Source organism: Ambystoma mexicanum, chromosome 12 (assembly GCF_040938575.1).
Source record: "Ambystoma mexicanum isolate Mex_15411 chromosome 12, UKY_AmexF1_1, whole genome shotgun sequence".
NCBI lineage: Eukaryota > Metazoa > Chordata > Amphibia > Caudata > Ambystomatidae > Ambystoma > Ambystoma mexicanum.
Genome location: NC_090936.1, coordinates 529,499 through 557,335, shown reverse-complemented (window position 1 = coordinate 557,335; position 27,837 = coordinate 529,499). Strand labels below are relative to the sequence as shown.

The following is a 27,837-nucleotide window of genomic DNA, read 5'->3' as shown; positions in this document are numbered from 1 at the left end:
ACGGCAAGTCAGAGGTTAGGCTAGAGTAAGGCCCTCATTACAGGGTTTCCTGAAAACCAGCCGGCAGGCGGTGGGTTTCCAGCAACCCCGTAACAGCCGTACTGCCGCCTGATATCCCGGCGCCACCGGGATATTACAATTGGCGGCGCCAATGGTAAATCCCCTTTTCCATGGAGTCCAATGGAAATGGAGACACAGAAGCACCGGCACCGTTGCTAACAGTGCCGGTGCTTCCGTGACAACCATGCCGGTAGGGATCTGAAAACCTGTTAAGTCAGGCATGCCTGGGATCCGTGGCCCTTACCGGCATTGTTGTAGTATGGCGGTCCGGAAAGGGTGCCGGTATATTGCTACCAGCAGCCTTGTTTACGGAACGCCATACACAGAATAATGGCCTAGGTTTGGCCAGAGGAGAGTGATTATTTTTGGAAGACATCCTGACGAGCACCCATTTGTTGTTTCTGGAATAGGGATGCCAGTTTAGAAATAGGGCATAAAGAATGTTTCTTTCTAATTTTGAATAAAAACATTGTTGAACCAATTCCTCTTGTCCAATTCTTATGTCTGAACCAACCACAACACACACCCTCAATCCAGGGATCGAAATTGAGATTAGATAATGGGAGAAACCTGGGGGTATTCTCCCAATTAGACCTCGAGAATCCCTTTTTCAGGTGCCCAAGGAAGGACTGGCGCTCTCAGATCCCAACTTTGGGGCAGACAAGGGAGGGAGTATCACCTGGGTAGGGGAGCTTGGGGTTGTGCTCTGGGGGGGACCCCAGGTGAGATGCGGTATTCCATCGGGGAAGAGGACAAAGAGGACAAAGTACTTGCGGACTTTAGAGGCTGTTCCAACTCAATCTTCTTTCCACCCAAAGAATTTCCCTTACCTGAATCCAGAAACCCCTCTGTATTTGGTAAATCCAATAGGAACCCTACTGCACTAGGAAACTACATCTCCCAGAATCCCTGTCTTCCCGTTATGTATCCGAATACTCCCAGTCATTCTTCTCCACATCCCTCTGATTATTATTTCCCAAATTCCCAGTATGTTTTGACAAAACACTACCGTTACCACAATCCGCCCTATTCATTTCATAAACCTTACACATCTCACCTTTCCGAGTTGACCAACCACCCACCCTTTTTCTACTCAAGAACTTTCTCACCCCATGACAGACAACAGACTAATACCAAAGCCATTTACATGACATGTCCTAACACATGGGTCAGGCAGAGTCAGGCAATTGCCAATAACCACACACGCCTGTCTGCCCTTTCTGTTCCCCATAGGGATAAAAGGCAGAGCACGAGAGCACACGGAGAGCAATGAAAAGCGGACGAGGAGGCAGCTATTCCAGGACGGCAGTTCAAAAGCAGGAGAAAGGCGATGAGAACCGAAAGGATGACGAGGGGGGAAGTGCCCTTGCCCTTTTTGCCCCAAAACCTGCAAAACCTCAGTGGAAGGAATCATAAAACCGGGAATTACAGCTAGCGATGTAACAGATGTCAACTGTGCACAAGGCCCTCCCACACTGATAAGCAACGAATTCGGGTGACCAGTAACAACCCCGAGAAACTTGTGTGAATAGAAGTATATGAAGCCTGAGTGGGGGCTAAGACCCGGACTTAGGTAAGAAAAGAACCTAAGGAGTCTAAGGAGTCTAGTGAACTGTGGCAAGTGTGAATCCTACGGAGGGATGCCAAAGGAAAGCTAGGGGAAGGGAACCCCCTGCTTTCTGATAAGATTGTGAAACTGTGAACTGAGGCACCTGTGAACCTGGCGGAGGGATGCAGAAAGAAAGTTAGGGGAAGGGAACCCTGATTTTTCTGATGAGATGATAGAATCATGAACTGTATTAGAATGGCTATGTGAACACGACAGAGGGATGCCAAGGGGAAAAGCTAAGAGCAGTGAATCCTGCATTTGTTATGTTCATGGTAATGATAAAGGATATTTATACTGCGCACTATCACCACCGGAGAGGTCCCCTGGCGCTCTAGCGGATCTGAAAAAAAGTGGGGGTTGTTTGGGGTACGTTAGTAGGATAACATTTGGAGAAAGTGCAAGCGAGCTGTGATGTGCTGTTTGGCAGCTTCAGTTCGGTTAACACAGTTTGCTGAGCTTTTTGGTGTGGTATCCGGTAGTTATCCGCTGTGTGCTGTTGGGTAAGGCTGTGTGTGGTTTGTTTGTTGTTGCAGTGTAGTAAAGTGCATGCGGTTTGCTGTGGTTTTAGAGGTATAGTTGTGTTTAGTTAAAGTTTGATAGGTGTTTGCAGAGGGGTGAGTCATTAGTAGTGTTGGTTATTAGCATTGTTGTCTGAAGAGATGCACACTCATTGTGTGGGTCTTTCAAGGTTTAGACAATTGTCCTTCCTTACAGTGATTTTGTTCTGTGATGACACAAGGCTGTCCCTCACCTCTCTGGCCATATGCCATGCTAGTCAGGCTCTACAATGTTATCTTTGTTACTCAGGCCAACCATCCCTTCCCAGTCTGTGCGTGGTGCAAACTGGCCCCCATGGATCTATCTTGTTGTGACCCATGCCCATCCTCATAGCTCTATCTGAATGCGACGCGGTTTAGTCATCACCACCATGTCCAGATTTGATGCAAAACAGTCACCATACCTATGTCTCCAGTTGATTTTGGTGTGTGTGTCGAGTTAGTCATGCGAGATGTAAGGCTATCACTAGAGATTCAGCCTGGGTTTCGTGTATGTTAGTCTAGTGGATTCTATCTTCTGCTTACTAGCTTAGGTGCAGCGTTTCTTAATGCGACACTAGTGGACTCTTATTGGCTAGCGGGAAGTTTATATGGTGAGGTTGGTTTGAAGATGGCTATCTTGTAAGCGTTAGGTAATTGTTGAATGGTAGATGCAAGGTTGCATTGGGTTGGCGGTTTACACATAAGGTTATGTTGTCCTGTCTGATAGGTGGGGATGCTGGTTAGTGGGTTTGGTGTTAGATGTGCCTGTTGTCTGTGTCAGCCCTATTAGGTATTGTTAGGTCCTTATTGGAATGTCGCTCGTGGTCGGTTCAGCATTGCATTGTCTCTTTAGTTCCTGTGGGTGGTCCCCTTCTCTGCTGGTTCTCAGTGTTTTCTGTCCAGTCATGCGTTTGTTGTTAAGTAGCTCTCTTTGCATTTTTTGGTTGTATTGTTTCAGTTGTCTCCGTCTGGTTCCAAGGTCTTGAAGAGCCAGGTTTTGAACAGGTGAATTTTAGGTGCTCTTTTGTGTTTCTTATTTCTTTTGGGAGGTTGTTCCAGGTTATTGCCGCCAGGTGGGAGAAAGAGGCGCCCCCACGTTTTTCCTTGCATATGGTTTTGGTTCCAGGCGGATTTCTTCTGAGGAGTTTCGTCTGGGTCCCTGCCCGCTGATTCCTCTGTGTGTTATGCACATTGTTTTGAATGCGATACGTTGTTTGATTGGAAGCCAGTGTAACATTTTTAGTGCTGTTGTGGTGTGGTCTCTTCTAGATAGTTTGGCCGCTGCATTTTCAATGTGTTGTAGTTTCTTCAGTAGGCATTCCGGCATTCCGAGGTAGAGGCTGTTGTCGTAGTCGATTCTTACCATGATGAGGGCGACGATTGTCAGTGTTTTGTGGGTGAACGGTAGGATTCTTTTTGTTGAGTATAGGAGGAAGAAGCATTTCTTAATTATTGTGTTTACTTGTGGTTCTAATGTTAGTGCGTTGCCCATTAGGACTCCCAGGTTTTTGACTACTTTTGATGGTGTGGGCGCCATTCCCAGTTCAGTTGGCTAAGGGATAGAGGTGTTGTTCTCTTGGGTTTTGGATATAATCATGATTTGTCTTTCCTGGGTTAATTTCTGGGTTGTTGGCATTCATCCAGTCGTAGATTTCTTTGAGACATTCTCCTAGAGTTGTGTTTTCTTCTTGTGCATCTTCGATTTTGTAGATGACTTGAGTGTTGTCTGCCTAGTTGTAGCACGAAAGATTGTATTTTTTGAAGATCTTGATTAATGGAGCCATGTTGAAGTACACTGGTGATAGTGAGGATCCTTGTGGTACTCTGTGGTTGTTAACTTGTTGAGCTGATTTGAAGGGCTTTATCCAGACAGTATCTGTTTTATCTAGAGTAGTGCTATGTCCGTTATACCTATTTCTTCTAATCTCTTGATGAAGGTGTCATGGCTTACTGTATCAAATGCTGTGGAGAGGTCATGTAGTCGTTAGTTTGTATACGTTCGTTTCTAGGAGTTTTGCCAGGTTGGGGATGTTTGAAATGGGTCTGTATTTGTAGAGGTCTTCCACGTTGCCACTTATGTTCTTAAGGAGTGGTTTAATATACACTGATTTGAAGGCTTGCGGTACAGTCCCTGTTGCGTGCGATAGGTTCAAAAGATTCCTGTAGTATTCTAATGGTGTTCCTTGTGTGAGGATTGATTTGTAAATGTCTGGGGGGCAGGGGTCCATGGGGGAGCCTGCTTAGTTCCTATCTTTTACCAGCTTGACAAATGTCTCTACTGATATTTGTGGGAAGTTTTGGAGTTCGTGCTCTGGCTCCTCGTTCTGGTTGGTTGTGTGTTTGGATTGGTCGATCTGTTTTGAATGATTTGTCGTATGTTGATTTTATTTTTGAAATAGTCTGCTAGATTGTTGCACATTTTTTGTGAAGGTATCGGATTGTTGTTGCAACTTGGTGAGTTCCTCATTTTGTTTAGAATGTTGAACATTTCTTTTTGTGTTGTAGTGGCTTGGGTGATTCTGTCGTCATAGTGCCTTTTCTTTGCCTTTTGAATTTCCTTCTTGTACTATTGGGTTTGCATCTGGAACTGAGTTTTCTTACCTTGGTCATATTCTTTCCTCCATTCTAGTTCCAGCTTCGTGTTGTTCTTTTTCGTGGTGCTTGGTAGTGGGGTGAACCATTTTGCCATTGCTCTTTTTCTTGAAGGGGTGAAGGGTTTTTCCAGGGAGATGCTGTCAATTGTTTCAGCAATCCATTTATGTAGTAGCTCTGTTTTTCCGTCTAGGTCTGCCTTGTCCAGTTTGGTTGCAGATGGTTTTGTGAGTTCAAGTTGTTCTATTATGTTGTTTGCTTTGATGGCTTTCCAAGTACCATGATCACAAATGGGATGTTGAGATGGTCACTCCAGAGTATCTGTATCGGTGGTGCAGTGGTGATAAGATTTTTGTTGACGAAAATTGAATGAAGTGTGTGTTCTGCTGTATGTGTTGATCCTTTAACCAGTTGTTGTAATTTCATGGTTGTTAGTTGCCTGATAAGTGAACTTTGTGAGTTAGCTTGTTTTTCTTCAAACGATATGTTGAAGTCCCCTAGGATTATCAGATGTTCATGTTGGATGGCTATGTTGGGGATGGCTTCTGTGAAGATTTCGACGAAGGTTGCATCGTATGTCGGTGGTCTGTAAACCAGTATGAATTTAATGTTTGTTTTTGCGTTTGCTGATGCATGACCATGGATTCGCAGTTCTTGATGTTTAGAGGTCAGTCTGTTTTTATTTTCATGTGTTCTTTGAATGCTATTGCAAGGCCTCCTCCTTTTTGCATTTTCTGTTTAACTGTAGGCATTTAAAGTTGGTGGGGAGGCAGCTGAGGGGTGTGATTTTGTAGTTGTCATCCAGCCATGTTTCTGTGATGAATAGGATGCCAATACCGTTGTCTCACAGCAGGTCGACGATCTCTGTTGTGTGTTTTGACATTGATCTTGCGTTGATTAGGTTGCAGTGGATTTTTATGGTTTGATTTGGTTTGTGTTTTATTGTTGTTGTTGTCTTCTGACTGGTGTTTTGGTTTTCTTCCATGTAGCTATCCGGTTGCGGTGGTGGTACAGATGTGTTTGTGTCGTCATCCAGGTTAAGTCTTGGATTTTTGTTTTATTCATGTTCTCCTTCTATATTTTGTAGCTGTTGAATGGTCCTTGGGATTTTGTGATATATGGGGTTAGGGCGTCAATCGCGTTCTTGTTCCCTCTGTTGGTTATTCTTCTGGGTGGCTGTGTTCTTTTGTTGGTCTTCCCCGATTAGTTCGTCAGATTGGTTTGTTCTGGTGAGTGGTTGATTGCGAGGTATGGTGTTAGGTATAGAAACGTTTCTCTTCTGCTGGCGGTTGTTCTGTTTTCAATGTTGTTTGTGGGGGTGCTTTCCGCAGTTGTGGATCTGTGATGACATTCAGTTCGGTTTGTTCCCTCTCCCATTTGTCTTTCTCGCTATCCCATTTGTTTTTTGTGGCATTTTTGTGTTACTTGGCGGTAGGTTGATGAGTTGATGTGGAGGTTTTGTTTTTGAGTTTGGGTTGTCAGAGTCGGGTTCCTTGGAATTAGTTGGTTTATGTTCCCTTTGAGTTTTCTTTGAGGTTGCAGGGCCGGTAACCCATGGGCAGTGCTTTTCTCGGTTGGCTTGTTATTGTTTTTTTTCTTTCTTGAATGTACTATTGTAGGTGCTTTTCCTGTTTGGTTTTGTTTGGTTCTTTGCTTCCTTGCATGTTTGATTATGGGCTTGGTGTTGTCATCACGCACAGTCAGACTTTCGTGCTTAGTCTGGTTGTTTTTTGCGGGGTAAGTCTGAGGTGAGGCCTGTTTAGTATGGTTCAAGCTAGTGGGTTGTCTTTTGGTGTAGCTAACTAGATACTGTGTATGTGGTTCTATATGTGGCTAAGGAGAACAAATAATCTGGGTGTAGTTAGTGGCTGAGGGGATGATCTAGTTGAAGTCGGTACATAGCTAGGGCAAGTCTCTGACTGTTTATGTGAGCAAAACTGTATAATCCTCTCTGGAAGTGATGCAGGCTGATATTCAGTGTTCTCTCCAGGGGCGAGGCCAGTTAATGTTCACAGTCTTCTCTAGATGTGACGCAGGCTAATGTTCAGAACATTTCAGAATCCGCTCTTGGTGGGAAGTAGGTTATTACTCCCAGTCCTCTCTAGATGTGGGGCAGGCTGGTGTTCATACTTCTTTCTTACTTGTGGCACACGTTTGTAATCTCAATCCTCTCTATCTCAATCCTCTCTATAAATTACGTAAGATGATGTTCACAATCTTCTTTGGATGTGAGGCTCAGAGGATTCACAAGTTTGTAATCACAATCGTCTCTAGATGGTACATAGGCTAATATTTGTAATCCTATCTGGATTTGCGGCGGAGAGGATTCACAATCCACAAACCTCTCTAGGTGGGAGGCAGGTTAGTGTTCAGTCCTCTCTAGATGTGGCACTGACTAATGTTCACAGTGCACTCTAGTTGCGAAGCAGTTTACTATTCACAATCCTCTCCGGATGTGACGCAGGCTAATGTTCACAGTTTTACTTTAATGTTGCACAGGTTAATAAATTGCAATCCTCTCTAGATGACAAACAATCTAATATTCACAATATTCTCTAGTTGTGATGCCGGTATAATATTCACAATCCTCTCTAGATGTGATCTGGGCTAATTTCTGTTATCGTGTGGCAGGCAGGCATTCACACTCCTGTCCAGCTGCGACGCACGCTATTATTCACAGTCCTCTCTAGATGTGGTGCAGACTAAAGTTCACTGTTCTATCTTAATGTGGCACAGAGTGATAATCACAGTCCTCTCTAGATGTGATGAAGGTTAAAACAAATCAACAGTTCTATCTTAATGTGGCACCAGCTAAAAATTAGTCTTCTCTGGATGTGACTCAGGGTAACATTCACAGTTCTATCTTGATGTGAATCAAGACAATATTGGCAATTCTCTCTCAATGTAGCGCAGGCTAATAATCATAGTTCTGTCTTAATGTAGCACAGAGTGAAAATTACAGTCCTTTATTGATGTGATGGAGGCTAAATTCACAGTTCTATCTTGATGTGGCAACTGCTAATAAGTACTACAGTCCTCTCTAGATGCGACTCAGGTTAATATTCGCAATCCTCTCTAGGTGGAGAGTAGGCCAGTATTCACAGTTCTGTCTTAATGTGGCACAGGCTAACATTCACAGTGCTCTCCAGATGCGACTCAAGATAATATTCACAATCCTCTCTGGATGCGACGCAGGCTGATATTCACAGTTCTATTTTAATGTGGCATAGACTAGTGATCACAGTCCGCCCTAGAAGTTACTCAAGATAACATTTGCAATCCTCTCTGGATGCGACATGGGCTGATATTCACGGTTCTATCTTAATGTGATTTCAGGCAATATTCGCAAACCTCTCTAGATGTAACGCAGAGTAATATTCACAGTTCTATCTTAACGTGGCACAGGCTGATAAGCACGGTCCTTTCTGGATGCAACGCAGGCTATTATGCACAGTCCCCTCTAGATGTGGCGCAGGCTAATATTCACCGTTATATCACAGTGTGGCATAAGCTAATAAACACAGTCCTCTCTAGATGTAAACCAGACTATTATTCACAGTCCTCTCTAGATGTGGCGCATGCTAATATTCACAATCCTCTCTAGCTGGCAAGCAGGCCAATATTCACAGTTCTATCTTAATGTGGCATAGGCTACTAATCACAGTCCTCTCTAGACGTGACGCAAGGTACTATTCACAGTTCTATCACAGTGTGGCATATGCTAATAATCGCACGTCTCTCTAGAAGTGATTCAAGGTAATAGTCACAATCCTCTCTGGTTGCGACACAGGTTCATATTAACAGTTCTATCTTAATGTGGCACAGGCTAATAAACACAGTTATCTCTAGATGCGACACAAACTATTATTCACAGTCCTCACTAGTTGCGAAGCTGGTTAGTACTAACAGTCTGGTGTGCTATGTTCTACTGGTAGGAAGAGTGGCAGGGCTTCTGGAGTACAGTGGTTGCTCTACTCCCCACCCAGGCCACACCTTCCTTGACGGTCGCTGCTGGTTGAAAGCTGGCCACTGGCCTCCCCTGCTGACACCTGCAGACACGATAGGGAGCCGCCCCTTTTGGAGCGGCCCTCTGTCTCTGAGCCCTTAGCCGGAGGGGCTGCTGGGCAGGGGGCTGCACGGAAGGGCTGTTAATATCCGGGGAACAGCCAATCAGTGTGTGGGGAAGGGCTTGGAGGTGGGGAGAAGGTCTGTGGTGGAAGCGACCAGGTGACAGTGGGTGCAGGAGCACGCCGTGCTCTGGGATGGCCCAAATACTGTTTAAAAGGCTCTCAATTAGGTGGGATTGTATTGGGGGGCTGGGCAGCTCGTACCTTTCCTTTTGTCATTACGCAAGTGGCGTGTGGAGCGCAGTAACACCGGGTTACCGGGTCTGTGTTGTGGGGGACGGGGAACAGCCAATCAGGGTGCGTGGGAGGGCTTGGAGGTGGGGAGAAGGTCCATTTTGGAAGCAACCAGGCGACGGTGGGTGCAGGAGCACGCCACTTCCTGGGGTGGCCTAAATAGCCTTTAAAAGGCTCTCAATTAGGTCGGATTGTATTGGGGGGCTGGGCAGCTATTACCTTTCCTTTTTTCTTTGTGCAAGTGGCTTGGGAGCGCCATAACACCGGGTTACCAGGTCTGTGTAGTGGGGGACGGGGGAACAGCCAATCAGGGTTTGGGGGAGGGCTTGGAGGTGGGGAGAAGGGGCGTGGAGGAAGCAGCCTGCGACGGTGGGTGCAGGAGCACGCCTCGCTCTGGGTTGGCCTAAATAGCCTTTAAAAAGGCCCTCAATTAGGTTGTATTGTACTGGGGGGTCTGGGGCAGCTCTTACCTTTCCTTTTTTCTTTGCACAAGTCTGAACGAGCATATGAAAGAGTAGCTGCACATACAAGCAATCAGAGCATCTCCTCTGTTCAGCACTTCATTTGTGATAAAGTTTGTGATAAAGTAAAGTGAATTGTGCATCTGGCAAATGTGAACCCCTGCTGAGGGATGCCTGCAAGTGGGGGTGAAGCATAATAATCCTGTGAATATTGTGTTGCCAAGAGTGGACCCGGCTGAGGGGTGGCCACAGTGAAAGGCTGTTTAAAAAGACATTAAGACTCTTGAATGTTACAAGTTGCTGATATTTTGAATGAAAGGTCGTAGTGAACCCGACTGAGAGAGGTCCACTTTGCAAGAAGGTTTGGAGCCCAGTTGAGGGGAATCCAAGGGTGAAGAGAAAACACCCAACATAAAAAATACTGGAAGGAACTTTTGTTTTTGTTGTTTATGGCACATCAGGTCCTCTGAGGTAAGAGACTTTGTGTGAAAGAGAATTGGCCACAGAAGGCCCTGATATTTTGGAAGCGAACTGTAAACTTGTGTTGAAGAAGCTCAGTTGCGTATTGTGCTCAGAAGTCCCGCCTTGTCCTGTGCTAGTAAACGTAGGGAAGGGTGACCCCAGCTATATCATCCTGACTTATCATTTTGTGAACACTTTTTTCTTTTCTGGTGAACATTATCCCACATTATTTGTGACCTAGCGGTAAGAATTGGCAATATATATTTTTTTAGTATATGCCTTTTTTATTTGACAAGACGGCACTGGCACAGCCTTATTATTATTTGATGGTCGTAGCTTCCTCCCATCTTAGGTTTAGGTTTAGATTATGCGTTTTATTCACCCATTCATACAGTTTAATAAACACGCTTGAACTGTGATCACTTGTGTCTGTCTTTACTGTTGCCACCATGTGTTCCTTACAATAAGGAGGAGCTAAAAGCTGCTCCTGGGTATCCGGCATTAATCAGTGAGCAGGAGCTGCCACTGGAGAACCAAGAGCTAGAACATAGCGTTCTGCAAATCTAACTTCAACATAAGATGCAAACCTAACATTTTGCTTATTATGCGCCCTTATGTTTTAAATGCCATATAGAAGTGTCATAATGCTGGTTCATAGACTGTCCAAAATGCACAGAGTTAAATTCACATAGATGTGTTTGTTTGGATTCAGTTGGCCAGGGCAGCTAAAAGTAGATCCTGGTAACTGTTGGTTCCACGCTAACCAGGCTCTAATAGGCAACAAGTAGGAGCCCCCAGCTCCCCTCAAATTCGAACCTTGTCTTGCTAAGCGTACACCCAGACATTGCGCATACATCACACAAGTCAAAGGCACCCACTTACTATGCACAAAACCATACACTGCAAATAAACACTTATACTGCATATACGCTCATCCAATGTACACATACACACTCATGCTGAACATAGCATATACCCACACATTAAACATATGCCCACACCTTGTACATAAAAGTTCACAATATGCATTCATACTAATTGTACATACAGCGTAGTGCACACCGACCCCCACACTGTACACGCCCCACTTTGCTTATTCACCATTCACACACACCTTCACATAGCAAATGATCTGCACATGCTAACTCACACTGCACATCCAACCACAGAATACACATGCACCCGCACTCTCCTTTAGCGGCTCTACCTAGTGTGTACGTGGCCATTTGATGGCAATCCCTGTAGATGATGCAAGTACTTTGACATTTAACGCCAATACTTTATTTGGGCATATGATGGTAATGCCTAACAATTTCGTGTACAGTGTCATTTCGAAAGCCACAACTATTAGCGTTGCCAGTGCTTATTTCCTTCCAAGCTCGCTGCTTCCGAATTTCTCAGCTCATAAATCTTCTCCACTGCTTATTGCCTAAAAGAGGTGCACCCTGAAAATAAGGCTGTTCGAGCATAGAGGGAGAAACAACAGTCTCACTGTCCCCTATAACTCACTGGGGGGAGGCGAAGGGCGACCCAACTTGCTTTACGTGAAGGAACTTAAGTATGCTGATGGGGCAAGGACCATAGATATGCATTGGGAATAACAGCCGTGGGAGAGCGCAGTCTGAAATCATAGCGCCTTTAACAAACAATGGGTATCTTTTTTGCAAGATGTGTCGGAGGTATGATGGGAAATGTAGGGATCCATTAATCCCCGCGCGGCACAGAACAACCGCATTTCTAGTGCAAGAACATATATCCTATATCGTATCAGACTAAACATTTTATTCATGATAAATTATATGAAGTAAACGATTGACTTGTGTAAACATTATTTATAAACGCATGTTTGTGCACCGAATATTTAGGTCACACACCATTTTCTGCTTTACTACTGTTTTATGAGATTTAAATAAAACGTTTTTTTTTTCTAGGTTGTTTGGGCTAGTTCTTACAAAGTTGGATGCGCCGCTACAGTTTGTGAAACGATTAAGAAAAGTACTATGAAAAATATGATGATTCTTGTGTGCAACTATGCACCAGCGTAAGTTCAATTTGTTTAGTATTCTTCAGCTTGCTTTACTAATCTCTCATGCATCTTTAGTAGCTACTTTCACCCTTTGTAATGTCAGCCAAAAGGCAATGCACTGTTCCCCGTGTCTTATTGGCCCTAGCCACCTTTCTCACTGATTCCCTTCTGCTAGCTAGCTTGTCATGTAAGTGGCAGTCAGTCTACAAAGGTCCATTCATTTGTTTTTTCATTGCTGTAGATTATGCCATCTGCGAATAAGGAGGAAATTACTGTAAAATAGTTTAATTTCCATAGTTTTAGATCCACCGACTGATGCAGCTGTTAAATATGTATATTCTTTAATGTTGCTTTTTAGCCATATTTACAGTTACAGTTGTCACAGCTAAAGGCTCAACAGGCAACTCGATGCCAAGCATTGATGAAGTTCCCTGTCTGTCCTTTGGGGTGAGGGTTGGGGTGGCCTCGCCAGGCATGTGCCGCCACTCGCTCCGGGATTCTAGGCCCTGGGACAGGGTGCTGAGGATCCCTTATTGAGCCGCACCTTGCCCAGAGTGTAAGGCAGACCCTTGTGTGGTAAGTCAGAATCAGGAGACGGACAAGGTGGCATTTTGAATCAAAAGATCTTTATTACAACACCCAAAATCTATGCTGTCCTTACAGTTCTGGCCCTACCTCTAAAGAAAAGAAAGAGGTCTAAAGGAGTGCTCGTCAGGATGTCCTACAAAGTAAATACAGTCTACTGTCCAGAAATTCACTAACGAAATTAACCCTTGTTGCATACTGTCACTCTGTTGCTCTGTTTCAGAATGTTTTATTCTTTTAGGGATTGTACTGCTTTTAGCTTAATTTCGTTTTTTAGCTATTGTATTTATTAGACAGATGTTGACTGATTTATTTAGGGGAAGGGATTGTTTGACAACCCTCTTTGGACTGATTTTAAACTCTGTTGGCACTAGGGACTACATCTCCCATCTCTCCCAGTGTATTTCTAACTTCTAACTGTAACATTGTTCATAGCTTTTGTGCACACTCACTAGAATGTCCGTCATACCTAGAACCCACTACTAATTGAAACAAGCTGAAATTCTTGCGAGATATAATTTGCTCAAACTTCTTCATGAAGCCATAAAAAAGGAGGAGGGAGACACTCCAATGGAGCCCCTTGACTATTTGGGAGACATAAACATAGAAAATCATGAAAGCATCACCTTGCAAATAGCCCCCACGCAAATATATCCAACTACACTGACTAACAACCAGCCTTTTATATTAACCTCGGTTGGCGACAATGGGATTGGAAAAGCACAAACTTTACAAGCCCTAACAAGTGACCGCAAACCTAATGTTATCCCTTCCCTGTGTATAGATATCAGAAGAGAGCCCCTTGCCATCCCTGCTGAGGCTAGGTGTAATATCAAGGAGTCTCATTGCAATGAGCTGTTGAACATATCTCTCCTCAATACACGCTCATTAGTTCAGCATGGGATTGAGATTGATGATCATATTACCATGCATGAGATTGACATGCATGCAGTGACGGAGGCGTGGCTTCATGACACTGCCCAGATCTCATTCTCTCATGCACTGCCACCAGGGTAGAAAATCTTAAGCGCAGATCACACTGGACAACAAGGAGGAGGTGTGGCACTCATTACCAAAGAGCATTTTACTGTCACTCCATCAACATCCTGAATATTTTTTTTAAAAAGATGTATTTATTGGTTTTACAGAACAACAAAACTCCACTGGGGTCCCGAACAAATGGTAGCTGAAGCATTATACAAGAGTGTAATGTGTATCCTGGGGTTGATAGTCATACATTCATACTTTAATGTACATCCACAAACATTCAGCAAGTCTTGAACATTTTGCCCCCAAATCTGTGGGGCTCTATCTAGCATGCAAAGGCAGAGTGTGAATGAAGACTGTGTCCATGTCATGACAATATGCCACATCTTCCAGCCATTTCTACATACTGGGTGGATGACCCCTCCACCATGACATGCCACTCTTGTAGGCACCAGTACCAAAAGGAGACCAGTGAGTCTTAAGAGCCGCCTGTGGCAAGTGTCTTGTGTTTCCCAAAAGTGCCACCATAGGGTCTATCTTTAGTCTTTCCCCAACAATAGGTGATATTCTGGGCACCACCTCCCCCAAGTATGGCTATACCACGGGCAAGCCCATGCCAAGTATAGAAAGTCAGCCAGGCTGCGGCCACACCTTTGACACGCATCAGGGGTGTTCGCATAGTGTTTATGCAACCGTGCTGGTGTGTGATCAACTTGATGCATAAAGTTAAAGTGGAACTGCTTGAATCTAGAGTTCAGAGAAACCCTCTGAGCCTTCAATATCACATATTTCCAATCTTCCTCTGGGATTGCCCCATCCAGAGTCCCCTCCCAAGGCCGCCTGGGGCCGTCTCCGGTCCATGGAATGTCTGCCAGAACGTTGCAGTAGAGACGGGAAACCAAGCCACCCTCCCTGTGTGCCTGAATCAGGCTATGTAGCAGCATCCAGATAGGTGGTTACTTCGGGAATTATAGGAATACACATTTCAAAGTATTCTGCACCATAAAATACATAAACACATCCAACGGTGTGGTTCCACCCCTATCCTTCACCCGTTGTAGTGATATGAACGCGTCCTCCTCAGCAAAGCCACCAAACGTTTGTATCCCAACTTTCCCTACCCACTCAACGTAGGCTCAATCCCCCGTGATTGCCATATCAGCAACGTGTCTGACAGGTAGGAGTGGTGAAAATGAAATGTCAATGCCGACCTTATGTGCAACTTTAAGCCAGATGGCACAAGTAATATTGACAATATGCATGGATCCCGTCTCCGCCCTTTGTGCACCGAAAATAGGAGACTATAGAAGGTTAGAGACAGCCAGAGCCCTTTCCACCTGCTCATGGGCCCTAATGAAATGTGGGGCATACCAAAATGCCAGGAAGTGTGCTTGTGCCACTCAATAATATTGTTCCAGGTCTGGGAGCGCCATACTCCCTTTGCTGTACGTTTGGGTCAATGTAGTGTATGCCACCCTGGCTTGTTTCCCCACCCAAAACCAGTCAGTGGTAGTCCCCCGTAGTCTTAGAAAGAGTGTGGTGGAAAGGTGAGGTGGGATGTTAAGTAACAGGCATAGAGGTTTTGGTAGGAGGACCATTTTTACTATCGCTGTGCGACCCATCAGTGTAAGAGGAAGGGCACACCAACGCACCTCCAAGTCTTGAATAGAGATGATGACTCTGCCATAGTTGTCCCCGCACAATATGGATGGGTCCTGTGAGATTGTGATACCAAAATACTTAGTACCCTCAGTTTCCCAAGCAAGCCCAAAACAGTCATGAAACACCTCAATCTTGTCAGAGGGAAGGCCACCTTTACTCCAATCTATCCTCATCCCGGAGACCTCTCCGAACTCCATAACATCACGCAACACCGGCTGCAGACCACGGATAGGGTCACCCAGGAATAGTACTACATCACCTAAATACTGTGAGATAATCAGCCGGTGCGGCCCTAGCTGTATGCCCCGCTGAATGTGTTGGTCCCATAATATCACCGCCAGGGGTTCCACTGCGAGAGCAAATAGCAGGGGGTACAAGGGGTAGCCCTGGCTAGTTCCCTGCCCCATCATTATAGTTTCAGAGCAGGAGTGCCCAACCATGATCCGCTGGAGAGGTGTAAAGAAGTGAGACAATTGAGGTGAAGCATTCACCCAAACTGAGTTTCCAGAGTACTGTGAAAAGATAAGGGCATTTAAGTCGAGTCAAATGCCTTTTCAGCATCAAGCAGTACCGCCAGTGCTTGCGTTTCAGGGTTCAGTGCCTAGATGAACGAAAAGAAGCACTGTAAGCCGTATGTCGTATTCCTACCAGCTATAAATACTGACTGGTCCACTAGCACCAGGCCAGGCATCAGCGGGAAGAGGTGCCTGGCCAACATTTTTGCAAAAATCTTATTGTCGACATTAATTAGAGATATTGGCTGGTACGAGGCACAATCTACTGAGGGTTTCCCCTTCTTATCTAGTAGAATAATTGAGGCCTCACATAGCGAAGGAGGCAGGGATCACGGCTTCACAGATTCAGTATACATGCACTGCAGCCAGGGGGCCAGGATGGCTGCAAACGCTTTGTACAACTCGCCCAACAGGCTCTCTGGGCCCAGATCCCTGGAACCCGGGGAGTTCTCCAATTCTTCCAGCAACACCTCCACATTCAGGGCTTCTCTTAGCGGCGAGTCAACCTAATACAACTCAGCCACTTAAAGATAGTGTTGTAACCTTGCAGTATCTCGTGTATATCTAGAGGCGTAAAGGTGCTGTAGAACGTCTGAAATGTACCCTTCTCTGCATGAATTGGTATCCCATGGGTATGCCTGATTACCTCAATGTGCAGGGTTTTCTTTTCAGCTGCCAGCAACCTAGCTAATAAAGCGCCCGGCTTTTGTGCCTCCCCATATTGCTTCACCAGGTAGCCCTGACTCAAAAATGTAGCCTCTCTATTAGCATTACCTTGGAATTTGGACATTTCCACCCGCAATGCTGCCAGTGTCTTAGGTTCTGCCGAGGCAGTTAAGTCGCCCTCCAGCTCCTTCAGTTTCTTTTCCTTAATCTCTAGGTCTTTCCTAATGAATCAGAGTATTCCATTCTCCTTAGCCATACATATACTCCTGATATAACACTTAACGCTTTCCCAGACCTAACCAAGCCCTATCTGTGGTCGAAGAAGGATACTATTTCGAAGGGATTGTGTCCTCCGACGTATTCCTCATCTTAGATATTTCCTTCCAGCTCTGCTGGCCTCGGAAAATTTTTTCTCTAGAGGGCGCTGCGCGTCGACGTCCTCCGAGTCGATGTCCCTCGACAGCCGCCGTATCGACGTCGACGTCATCCTGCCTATAAAGGCCGCGCGCAGCATCCGTTGCTCAGTTCCATTTTTCCACGCTTACTCAGTGCCTCGGAATACCGTTGCTCCGTTTTTGTCAGGTTAAATCTATTTACCTCGAGTTATTCGATCCGTACTCGATGGCTTCTTCGTCGGAACCGACAACTCCTCAATCCGGCTTCAAAAAATGCTGAGATTGTGGGAAAAAGATGTCGCTGACTGACCCTCACATAGTTTGTCTGTGGTGTTTGGGAGCTGAACACCATTGTTCAGAGTGTGAGGACTGTATGTCCATGACAGCTAAGGCCCTGAAGGAGCGTAGGGGGAAGCTGGAGAAAGGTAAAACTGTTAAAGCTTCTTCTTCGTCGACGAAGTCGAGACATTCGTCTCCTCGTCACCATTCGCGTTCCAGGTCTCGGAGTGGGTCCCATCACTCCTCGAGATCGAAGCACTCGAAGAGGAGACGTCGAAGATCCCCTTCTCCGTCTTCCTCTTCCTCTGTTTCACCAAAAAGAATCCCTTGCCCCACGAAACATAGTTCCCGAGCTGAATGGGAGGAATTCCGCAAAAATATGATGAGCGTCTTCGAGAAAGCGGCCTCGACCCCCTCGAAGACTGCCGAGAGCGATGCTCTGGTCGAAAGACCCGAAGGTCAAAAACGCCGCAAGTCGCAGTACCCGGCGAAGGAAACCTCCTCGAGCGCGTCTCGAACCCTCGAGTAGGACTATGACCTCCAAACCTTCCTCGAAGGTTCCGTCGACGCCGTCGACGAAGGTTCTGTCGACGCCGAGGTCGGTGTCTTCGACGCCGTTGTCGAAGGGACCTTCGACACACGGGTCTGTCGACTCGACGCCAACTTCGACACCGGCGTCGACGCCAAGAAAAGTCACGGTCACGAGACACCCAGTGAATATCCCCAGGTCCTCGATGACGATGGCTTCGAGATTGTCGAGTAGAATCCCAATTCTGTCGAGGTCATCTAGGCCTCCGCCTTTGTTTTCGACGCCACGCTCGAAGCCTTCGGCGTCGACGACATCGACGTTTTCGAGGCCGATTATGACAAGCTCGGCACCCTCTGCCTTGGAAATCGGATTTACACCCTTTATGAGTTCAGAACAATTGAGGACTATGTCCTCAATTATGGAAGAGGGTGAATTGTCTGAACAGGAAGACACATTTGAGTTGCAGGGACCTGTAACCCCAATTAGAGAGGAATTTTGATCTGAAGAACGCAGGTTAAAGGATCTGCATGATTCCTTACATGAGGCAAGTGGGTTAGACACTTCCCCTGAGGTGGAGTTTGCTAGGCCAGACCCGGGGGAGCATGCTGAAACCCCCTATAGAGCCTTAATGGCCAGGATCACAGAGTTTATGGGGTGCTCTGCACCTTCACAATCTTTCCAACAAGATGACGTCACAGATATTCTTGACAAAGGCCCACAGGAGGATCCTGTGGTGCCTTTTCATAAAGCTCTTCAGAGGAAGATTATGACGAACTGGGAAACCCCAGATGTCGTCCCGGCAGTAAATAAAAAACTGTCTACAAAATATAGGGTATCCTCTACAGACCCGGAGTTTTTGTCAAAACACCCATCCCCAGAAAGTCTGGTGGTACAGGCAGCATCTTCTACCGATGTCAAGACGGCTTATCCTACCGTCCCACAGGACAGGGACGATAAAAAATATGATGCTATGGCAAAAAAAGTTTTTTCGGCATGTAGCATGGCGTTAAAATCTGTTAATGCTACTTGCACCCTTGCTAGATTCAGCCATACACTTTGGGAGTGTGCTTCTACAGCGGCTGACTGCATCCGGAGGGAGAAGAAAGGGAGGCGTTCCTGAATATCATACAGGACGGTAAAGACGCTATGTGCGAATCCCTCCAGACGGGCATTGATTCGGCTGACACTATCAGCAGAGCAATGGCGGCAAGTACAACAACCAGGAGATTCGCTTGGTTGAGAAAGTCTGGTTTTGCCCCAGATGTGCAAGCCAGGCTCTTGAACATGCCATTCGATGGTTCTTCTTTGTTTGGAAAAAAGGCAGATGACAGTTTAGAGAAACTGCAAACTTCAAAAGCAGCAGCAAAGTCCCTAGGCGCTGCAATCCGTCAGACACCTTTTCGTCCCACAGGAACCTCTGCGAGGGGCAAGTCCTTTCGCTTCTACTCCGCATTCGGAAGAGGTAGAGGACGTCCGGCTCAAAGGGGACAAAGAAGAACTACCCGAGGTGGACGGGGTAGATATTCAAAAGCCGCAGCAACAGCAGGTGCCTCTTTAGCATCGGCATCCGCATCAGCCGCCCCAAAACCACTCTGAGGACTTCCCTCACAGGACACCTGTAGGAAGCAGGTTGACTCAACATCTGGCAGAATGGCAGGCTATCACGTCAGATGCTTGGGCATTGGAAACAGTTGCCCAAGGTTACTGCCTGCCTCTCCTACGCATACCTCAGAGTCATCCACCGGGGATCAGCTCTCAGAAAGCTCCAGATCCGCTCCTCTTGCAGGAAATTTTCGACCTGCTAGAGAAAGGTGCCATAGAACCGGTACCTGTAGTGGAGAGGAACAAGGGCTGGTACTCCCCTTATTTTCTCATTCCAAAGAAAGACGGAGGACTGAGACCCATCTTGGACTTGCGAGAATTGAACAAATTCCTCAGGAAAGACAAATTCAAGATGGTCACTCTTACTCAGATTCTCCAGGCCCTTCAGTTCCAAGACTGGTTGGTATCTCTGGACCTTCAGGATGCTTATTTCCATGTGCCTATCCATCTCAAACACAGGAAATACCTGAGGTTCGCAATTGGCAACTCTCACTATCAATTTTGAGTGCTGCCATTTGGGCTGACCTCCGCCCCGAGGGTCTTCACCAAGTTAATGTCGGTAGTGGCGGCAAGTCTAAGGAGGGAAGGGATTCACGTCTACCCCTACCTGGACGATTGGTTGATCAGGGCTGTCTCTTCGGAACAAGCTCAGATCCAGCTAAATCACGTGTGCCACTCCCTTCACAAACTGGGCTTCTTCCTCAATTTAAAGAAGTCACAAATGATACCATCACAGAGACTCCAGTTCATAGGAGCGATACTGGACACTTCCCTGGGAAAAGCCTCGCCACCAGAGGTGAGGGCTCAAGATATTCTACAGATGGTTACCAAGTTCCAAGATGCCCAACGACCCCCAGCTTTCAACTTTTTGAGGTTGCTAGGCCTCATGGCATCCTGCATTTTCCTAGTGCCAGAGGCTCGCCTGAGAATGAGATCCCTCCAGTGGGCACTGAGGACTCAGTGGTCACAATTCTCAGGGAGAATGACGGATCTTCTTCAGGTTCCCGACAGGGTGGCTCGAGACCTTCAGTGGTGGGCCTGTCAGGAGAACATTCTGAAAGGAGAACAGTTTTGGCAACCCTGGCCGGAGATAACAGTAGTCACGGATGCCTCACTCACGGGGTGGGGAGCCCACGCCAACGACTTGACCATCAGCGGTCGTTGGTCTCCATCGGAGTCCAGACTACATATCAACCTGTTAGAGCTGAGCGCCATCAGACTTGCGCTGAAGGCGTTCCTGCCAGCTGTACAAGGGAAAAACGTCTTGATAATGACAGACAACACAGTGGCCATGCATTACCTCAACAAAAGAGGAGGCGTAGGATCACTACCCCTGTGCAGAGAGGCGATGCAGCTCTGGTTTTGGGCAATCCAAGAAGGAATCTCTCTATCGGCAGTTCACCTAGCCGGAGAGAAGAACTTGACAGCGGACGCTCTGAGCAGGCAGAGCACAGTCTCCCACGAGTGGGAACTAGCTCAGGAAGTCCTTCAAGAGATCTTCGCCCTTTAGGGAACCCCTCAGGTGGATCTGTTCGCCACCAGCGTCAACAGGAAATGCGATCTGTTCTGCTCAAGGGAATTTCCCCCGAGAGGAGCTCTGGGAGACGCGTTCATAGTGGACTGGGAGTTTCCGCTTCTGTACGCGTTCCCACCGGTCCCTGTCATTCCTCAAATGATCAGGAGGTTGAGAAGATTCCGGAGAACCATGATCCTAATTGCCCCGGATTGGGCCAGGAGAACGTGGTACCCAGACCTTCTAGACTTGTCCATCTGCCCTCCAATTCGACTTCCTCTCAGAGAGAACCTACTGTCACAGAAGGGAGGTCAGGTTCTCCATCCGGACATCAAAACCCTCAACCTTCACGCTTGGCTTCTGAAAGGTTGAGGTACAAGGATTGGGACCTCCCTGATGATGTTATGGAGGTGTTGCTTTCGGCAAGGAGGCCAGCAACAAAGTCTTTATACCGCTGCCGTTGGAACAGATTTTGCAGCTGGTGTAGAGAACAGAATATCGACCCTTTTTCATGTGGTACACCAATGGTTTTGTCCTTCCTTCTATATTTGGCGAATTCAGGCCTTCAAGTTGGCACCATTAAGGGCTATCTCGCAGCGCTATCCATCTTTAAGCGCACTGCGGAAGAACCATCCTATTCCAAGTTACCCTTGGTATTACAGTTTCTAAAGGGGTTAACCAATGTTTATCCCCCAAGACCATTCCAAGTTCCCCTATGGGATTTAAACTTAGTACTAACTTTCCTGATGGGCACATCCTTCGAACCACTCCATTCTTGTTTGCTAAGATTCCTTACCCTTAAAACTGTTTTATTAATAGCACTTACATCTGCTAGAAGGGTGAGCGAATTACAAGCTCTTTCTTGTAAACCCCCTCACACAATATTTCACAAAGATAAAGTTGTCCTGCAAGTGAAGCCTAATTTCCTCCCAAAGGTGGTTTCTGAATTCCATATCACTCAGAAGATTACCCTACCATCTTTCTACCCTCCTCCTCATCCGGGGAAAGAGGAAGAGAGGTTACACAGGCTAGATCCTAGAAGGGCTTTAAGTTTTTACATCAGTAGACTAGCCAGGATAAGACAGGCAGACCAGCTGTTTGTAGGTTACACAGGTCACAAGCTGGGGTTACCAATAACTAAGCAGACCATTTCCAGATGGATCATTCTATCCATTCTGGAATGTTATAAACTGGCAGGGAAAGAGCCCCCTCAAAACCTTAGGGCTCATTCGACCAGAGGTATTGCAGCTTCATCGGCCCTCAAAAGAGGCGTGCCGGTTAAAGACATCTGTGCGGCCGCTACATGGTCGTCTGTCCATACCTTTACACGATTTTACAATTTGGATTCCTCCTCCAGTCAAGAGACTAGGTTTGGAAGGGCTGTACTGCATTCTATTCATCAATAGAAGACAGCGTGAAGTCAGTACTCCCTCCTCCAATAATAGAATACTGCTATGGGAGCCTATCTAAGATGAGGAATACGTCGGAGGACACAATCCCTTCGAAGAACAAGTTACTTCTTACCTTGTAACGTTCTTTCGACGGGATGTTCCTCCGACGTATTCCTCATCGACCCTCCCATCCATCCCCGCAGTTCTACTTCCCTTGTTGTTGCAGCTTACGCTCCTTCAGGGTGATTAGTCTAGTCCAGAAAGTATTATTGTGGGCTACAAAACGGAACTGAGCAACGGACGCTGCGCGCGGCCTTTATAGGCAGGATGACGTCGACGTCGATACGGCGGCTGTCGAGGGACATCGACTCGGAGGACGTCGACGCGCAGCGCCCTCTAGAGAAAAAATTTTCCGAGGCCAGCAGAGCTGGAAGGAGATATCTAAGATGAGGAATACGTCGGAGGAACATCCCGTCGAAAGAACGTTACAAGGTAAGAAGTAACTTGTTCTTCTTCCTGAATTTCCTGGCCAAACACTGCGTCCGCCAGGGCATCAGATTTTTGAACTGCCAGGAGTTCAATCCGGTCCGTCTACCGTTAACACTGCCGTCTAACACAACCAGAGAATAGCCGGACAAGGTTCTCGGGAGAATCACACACTCTCCCAAATAGCACTGTATCCATGTCTCCACCCCATATAATTGTTGAATCATGACCATCAGCCAGATTAATAAACACCCGTTCAAAAAGACCAGCATCATCTACATTCGGCCCATAGGTATTCATCAGCATTACCTTCACTCCCTCCAGACCCCAATGACTATCGGGGCCCTTCCCTCGCCATCATGTTTAACTGAGAACCTACAAAATGTCACTGCCCTGTTAACCAATATTGTCACTCCCTGCGCATATGTTAAGTATGAAGAATAGTATCTGTGGCAGCCCCATTGAGAGGCCCAACAAGACTCAGTGTGGGGTGTCTGGTGCTTCTCCTAGTTGAAAGTAACCTCCACCCCATGTCTCCGTAGATAGTTTAATACCTGCCTCGTTTTAGAAGGTTGCCCCCTCCCCTGCTCTTATGTTCCAAGTGGCTACCTTGAATGCCATCTCACAGGGACAAATATTCTCAATAAATGACCACGACCCCCTCCCATCATATTTCAAAAGGGGCTCCACAAATGCTACTTTGATATAATACTGTACTGCCCTCAGATTCCTACAGACAACACCCCTGAACCCCCAACAAACATTCCACCACCCGCTCCCACACAGGCAACCCCAATCTGGCCAGAAGACACCTCCCCAACCCTTGATTAAGTAACGTAAAGCTGTGCTTGGGGCGCTAATGTCAACCAAGTGCAGACCAGCCCAACTAACACAGGTTGGACATAGCACTATTGCAACCAGATGTGTCTCATGTTCGCTCGGTTGGACGAACGAACGGCCGCTAGACCCCTGGAGGCCTCAACATCTCTGCAACCCAGCTCCACGTCCCCAGTAAATGAGGGATCCACCTGACCCTCCCTGCCACGGTTCTGAGCCTCATCTCTTGGCCGTGAGTCATTTCTTCTGACCGCCTTTTCTACTTTGTCAAGAAAGATGCTGGGGGATTCGTGAGACACGAAAAAATGGGTCTGTCCGTCAAGTTGAATCCGCAGTTTAGCAGGAAATAGCATACAGTATTGGATATCGTTCTCTCGGAGCGTCACTCCTGCAAAGGATCTTCTGGATGCCTGTACTTGTCCCCATCGTATACTAGATCCCCCTTCTGCCATGCCAGCCTGAGAGTGGTGTCCCGATCTCTCTAGTTCAGGAGGCGTGCTGTGATGGGTCGCAGGGGCGGGGCCCGGGATTGGCCTCCTCACCGGGATCCAATGTGCCCTTTGAACCACAAACATAGAAGACAGGTTTTTTTCTAGCCGAAGACAGTTTTGCAGAGGGATTCTACACATTTCTCCATTTTTGACCTGCCCTGTTGTTCCCTTATTCCGACCAACGTAACATTGTTCTTGTAGGCCCTGCCCTCCAGATCTTTGTTCTTGGTTGAGACAACTTTGATCTGGTCCTCTAACGCAATCACCCTATTTGACAATGACAATGAGTTATCCTCTACGCCAGAAACTCTGTGCTCCACTTCATAGAGCCAGTCATTGGGCCTCATTATGACCCTGCCGGTCCGGAAACAACGGTGGCGGTAAAACCGCTGCCACCGTTGTTTCCGGACCGGCTGATTCAGAGTGCTGCAGGCAGGAGGTGTCACTCCTGCCAGGTCTTGACCTGGCGGGTTTAACACCACCCGCCTGCAGGCGGGCATGGAAACACCGGCCCTGTCATTGCCGGAACCAGTGTTTCCATGGTCCCCATACCCATGGAGTCCTATGGGACTCCATGGGAATGGGGATTTACAAAATTCCGCTGCCGGAATTACCGGGTCACCGGGGTTGTAATGCCCCGGTGATTCCGGCATTCACGGATGCGGAATGGTATTACGGGTCCGGCAGCAGCCTGCCAGTTTTTCCGACACGGCTACCGCCGGACTCGTAATGAGGCCCATTGTGTTTGTCCAAGCTGTGCTGCAACATATCCACCTTGGATGAAAGAGAGTCCAACTTGGAGTCTAGGCCTCCTATTCCCTCCTTTAGCTGCAGCAGGATTGCTTTAATATCTGGATCTGGTTCAGGTGCCACCCCATCTGGACCCACCCCAGGTGGTTCTTGTTCCGACTGGTGATTCGGGGCTCGTAGGGTCTTGGACTCTGAGCACCCATCGAAGGAGAGTTTCCCAAGACCGCCAACCATCTTTTTTTCTCTGATCAGTGAAGACTCACTGTCCTCTCACGACAGCCCAGCCATCCGAATCCAACGCCCAATGGGGAGCCAGGATAGTCCCATACAGCACCCACACGGGCATCCATGGGGTGTCACGTTTTGGGATGCTCCTAAGAAGCTCCAGCAGCCTCCAAACCGCTGCCGCCGGCTACGGCAGAACCAACCGGGAACCCGCACAGTTGCACCACTCCACGTCTGCAAGTTAGATTCCTTTCTACCAGGGCAGAGAAGGGAGGGGCACCCTGCACCGCACCAGCCTGTTCTAGTTTCTGGCCCAGTCATTGCCAACCTGCCTTGCCAGCTCTTCTGGCGGGCCGGGTACCACTCCCGCTATTCCCGCGTGGGCCGCCAGGGCCCGCAGTTCCCCTCTCCCTTATCGGGATACACTGTGTGGTGTTAAGCCCCTAACGCACCCTCGGGTCACGGTCACCCGGCGGCCCAGCTGGCCCAGCTCTCCACTGTCTCAGCTGCTTTTTAGGGGCCTCCTTCTCACGCTGTCAGATCTGGCGCCAGCCCTCCCGGTGACAGTCCCTCCCCTTACCAACACCGAAGCAAGGTCAGAGCTGGTCCTGTGACCGAAGGATTTTCATTTTCAAGAAACTCAGCCACTTATTTTGTTTCACTTTCAGTCCACCAAGGGCACCCTCCAGCGAATCTGCACCGTTCTATCACCGCTGGTAATCAGGATTAATGTAGGCCAGTACGTGGAGCTCACAAGGACACTGCCATACTTGATCCAGCTCTCTAGCACCAAACCCAACATCCCGAATATTGAGGGATGTGAAAACGTGCTTATTAAAATTAAAATCAATCGTAACTCCTCCCTGATGATACTTATATTATACAAACCACTACAAAATCTTCCTCTGTTTGAAAAGCAATTACTTGCATCAATGGACAGTATCACAAAACCTAAATCCCCAGTGATCGCACTAGGGGATTTCAATTTATGGGCAGACTATAGGCCAGACTCACAAGCAGTATCTTTCACAGCCATTGAAACTGTTGTGTTTTCTCGAATGGTAAAGGATCAGACCCATAAAGGAAGTCAAACGTTAGATTGGATTTTGACTCATAACCTGCAAAGCACTTCCACCACTACACAGGCCTGTCATTGGTCTGACCACCTGATGTCAGTATGATAATACAAATGCTGAAAGCCTCACCTGGGCTAGAGAGCAAGACATGAACAGAGAACAAATGTAGGAACTTTAAAAATGTTTCGGCCCTTAACTTCTCTACATTGCTGACTTCCAACCTGGATTCAATGGACTCATTTGATAACTCCATAGATGTAGTGACACATCTCTCCCATACGATTGCCTCCACCATTAACACTTTGGTCCCAGAAAAAATGAAGAAAATCCAGACTGAAACCATAAAAAACTCATGGTTTAATGACAGCATCCTACAAGCTCTGAAAATTAAAAGAGCATTAGAACGGGGGTGGCGAATGAAGCCTGGTCCTCTCACGCAAAGTAAATATAAAGAGTCTGTGCATATATTTAAAAGTATAATAATTGAACCTAAAACTAAAGACTACAATCTGCGGTTTAACAACGCAAGATCTAGTTCTAACGAACTATTTAAAATCTTCAAAGAGTTTGAGAGTATTACCTCTCCATTTCCACTGATAATTAAAGCCTAAGTCTGGTGTCAGATGATACAAAACAAGTTTACGAACAAAATCACTGGTCATCAGCACGCCATTGTCGACCAACACTCCTATCTAAAATCTAATAAGGGCCATACAAGTTTGAACAATCCTACTGCAGTCAACTCCAATTCCTCATTACCTAAGTTTGAATTGCGAACCTGTAAAGAAGATGAAATCTGTGACAGTTGTGATCCAGAAACCCACGTCATGCCTAGGGGACTCCTGCCCCACTAACATCTTTGAAGACTCCCGAAATGTCTTAATTTCATGGGTCACCAGGATGATCAACATGTCCTTCAGGGATGGCATTGTGCCCTCATCACTGAAGGAAGCATGGATAACCCCATTATTGAGAAAGAGTAAGTTGGATCCAGCAGTGGCCAAAATCTATCGGCCCATAACCCAAGTTCCATATCTCCTTAAAATCATCTACAGAATGGCTTATTTGCAGCTACATGTATAAAGGACAATGGGCCTCATTCCGAGTATGGCGGTAAGGGATAGCGGCCACCGGTAACGAGACCGGTGGCGGTAATCCCTTACCGCCATACTCCGAGTTCCCTCTGCGCCCTCGCCCTTAACGCCTGCTTTGAGCAGGTGTTAAAGTCGAGGGCGCAAAGGGGCCTCCAAGCCAATAACGGTGACCGTAATGAACGGTCACCGTTATTTGCATCTTCCCCATTCCCATTGAGCCCTATGGGGGCTCATTTGGGAATGGGGAAGAGCCTTGGTGAATGGGGAATTACCGCCGCGCCAACCTTGGAATGGGGCGGTAATTCCACCATCCACCAAGGCGCTGCCGGTCCGGGTACGGCGTCAACCAAGGCGTTAATAGCGCCATTGGTTAGCGCCGTACTCGGAATGAGGCCCAATGTATTCCTGGACATGTACCAATCCGTATTCAGATCCCAAAATGGGACAGAGACTGCACTCTTAGACCTCAAATCTAACATTATAGGAATTGTGGGAAAAGGTCATCCAGCACTATTGATGTTAGACCTCTCTGTGGCTTTCAATCTCATTGATCACAACCTCCTTCAAGAGCTAAAGAAAAACAACTGCTCAGAGATGGCCACTCAATAGATTGTGTCATTTCTTAGTCCAAGAACATCAAGAGT

General features: G+C 46.9%; 1 protein-coding gene across 1 annotated transcript in view; it reads left to right on the top strand.

Annotated features, from left to right (window-relative positions):
- Positions 1-27,837, top strand: part of LOC138512912 (GLIPR1-like protein 1) — a 310,893-nt gene that overhangs the window by 123,409 nt on the left and 159,647 nt on the right. The window contains exon 3 of the mRNA XM_069627681.1: positions 12,016-12,125. Coding sequence (XP_069483782.1) covers positions 12,016-12,125 — 110 coding nt within the window. The remainder of the gene's footprint in view (positions 1-12,015; positions 12,126-27,837) is intronic.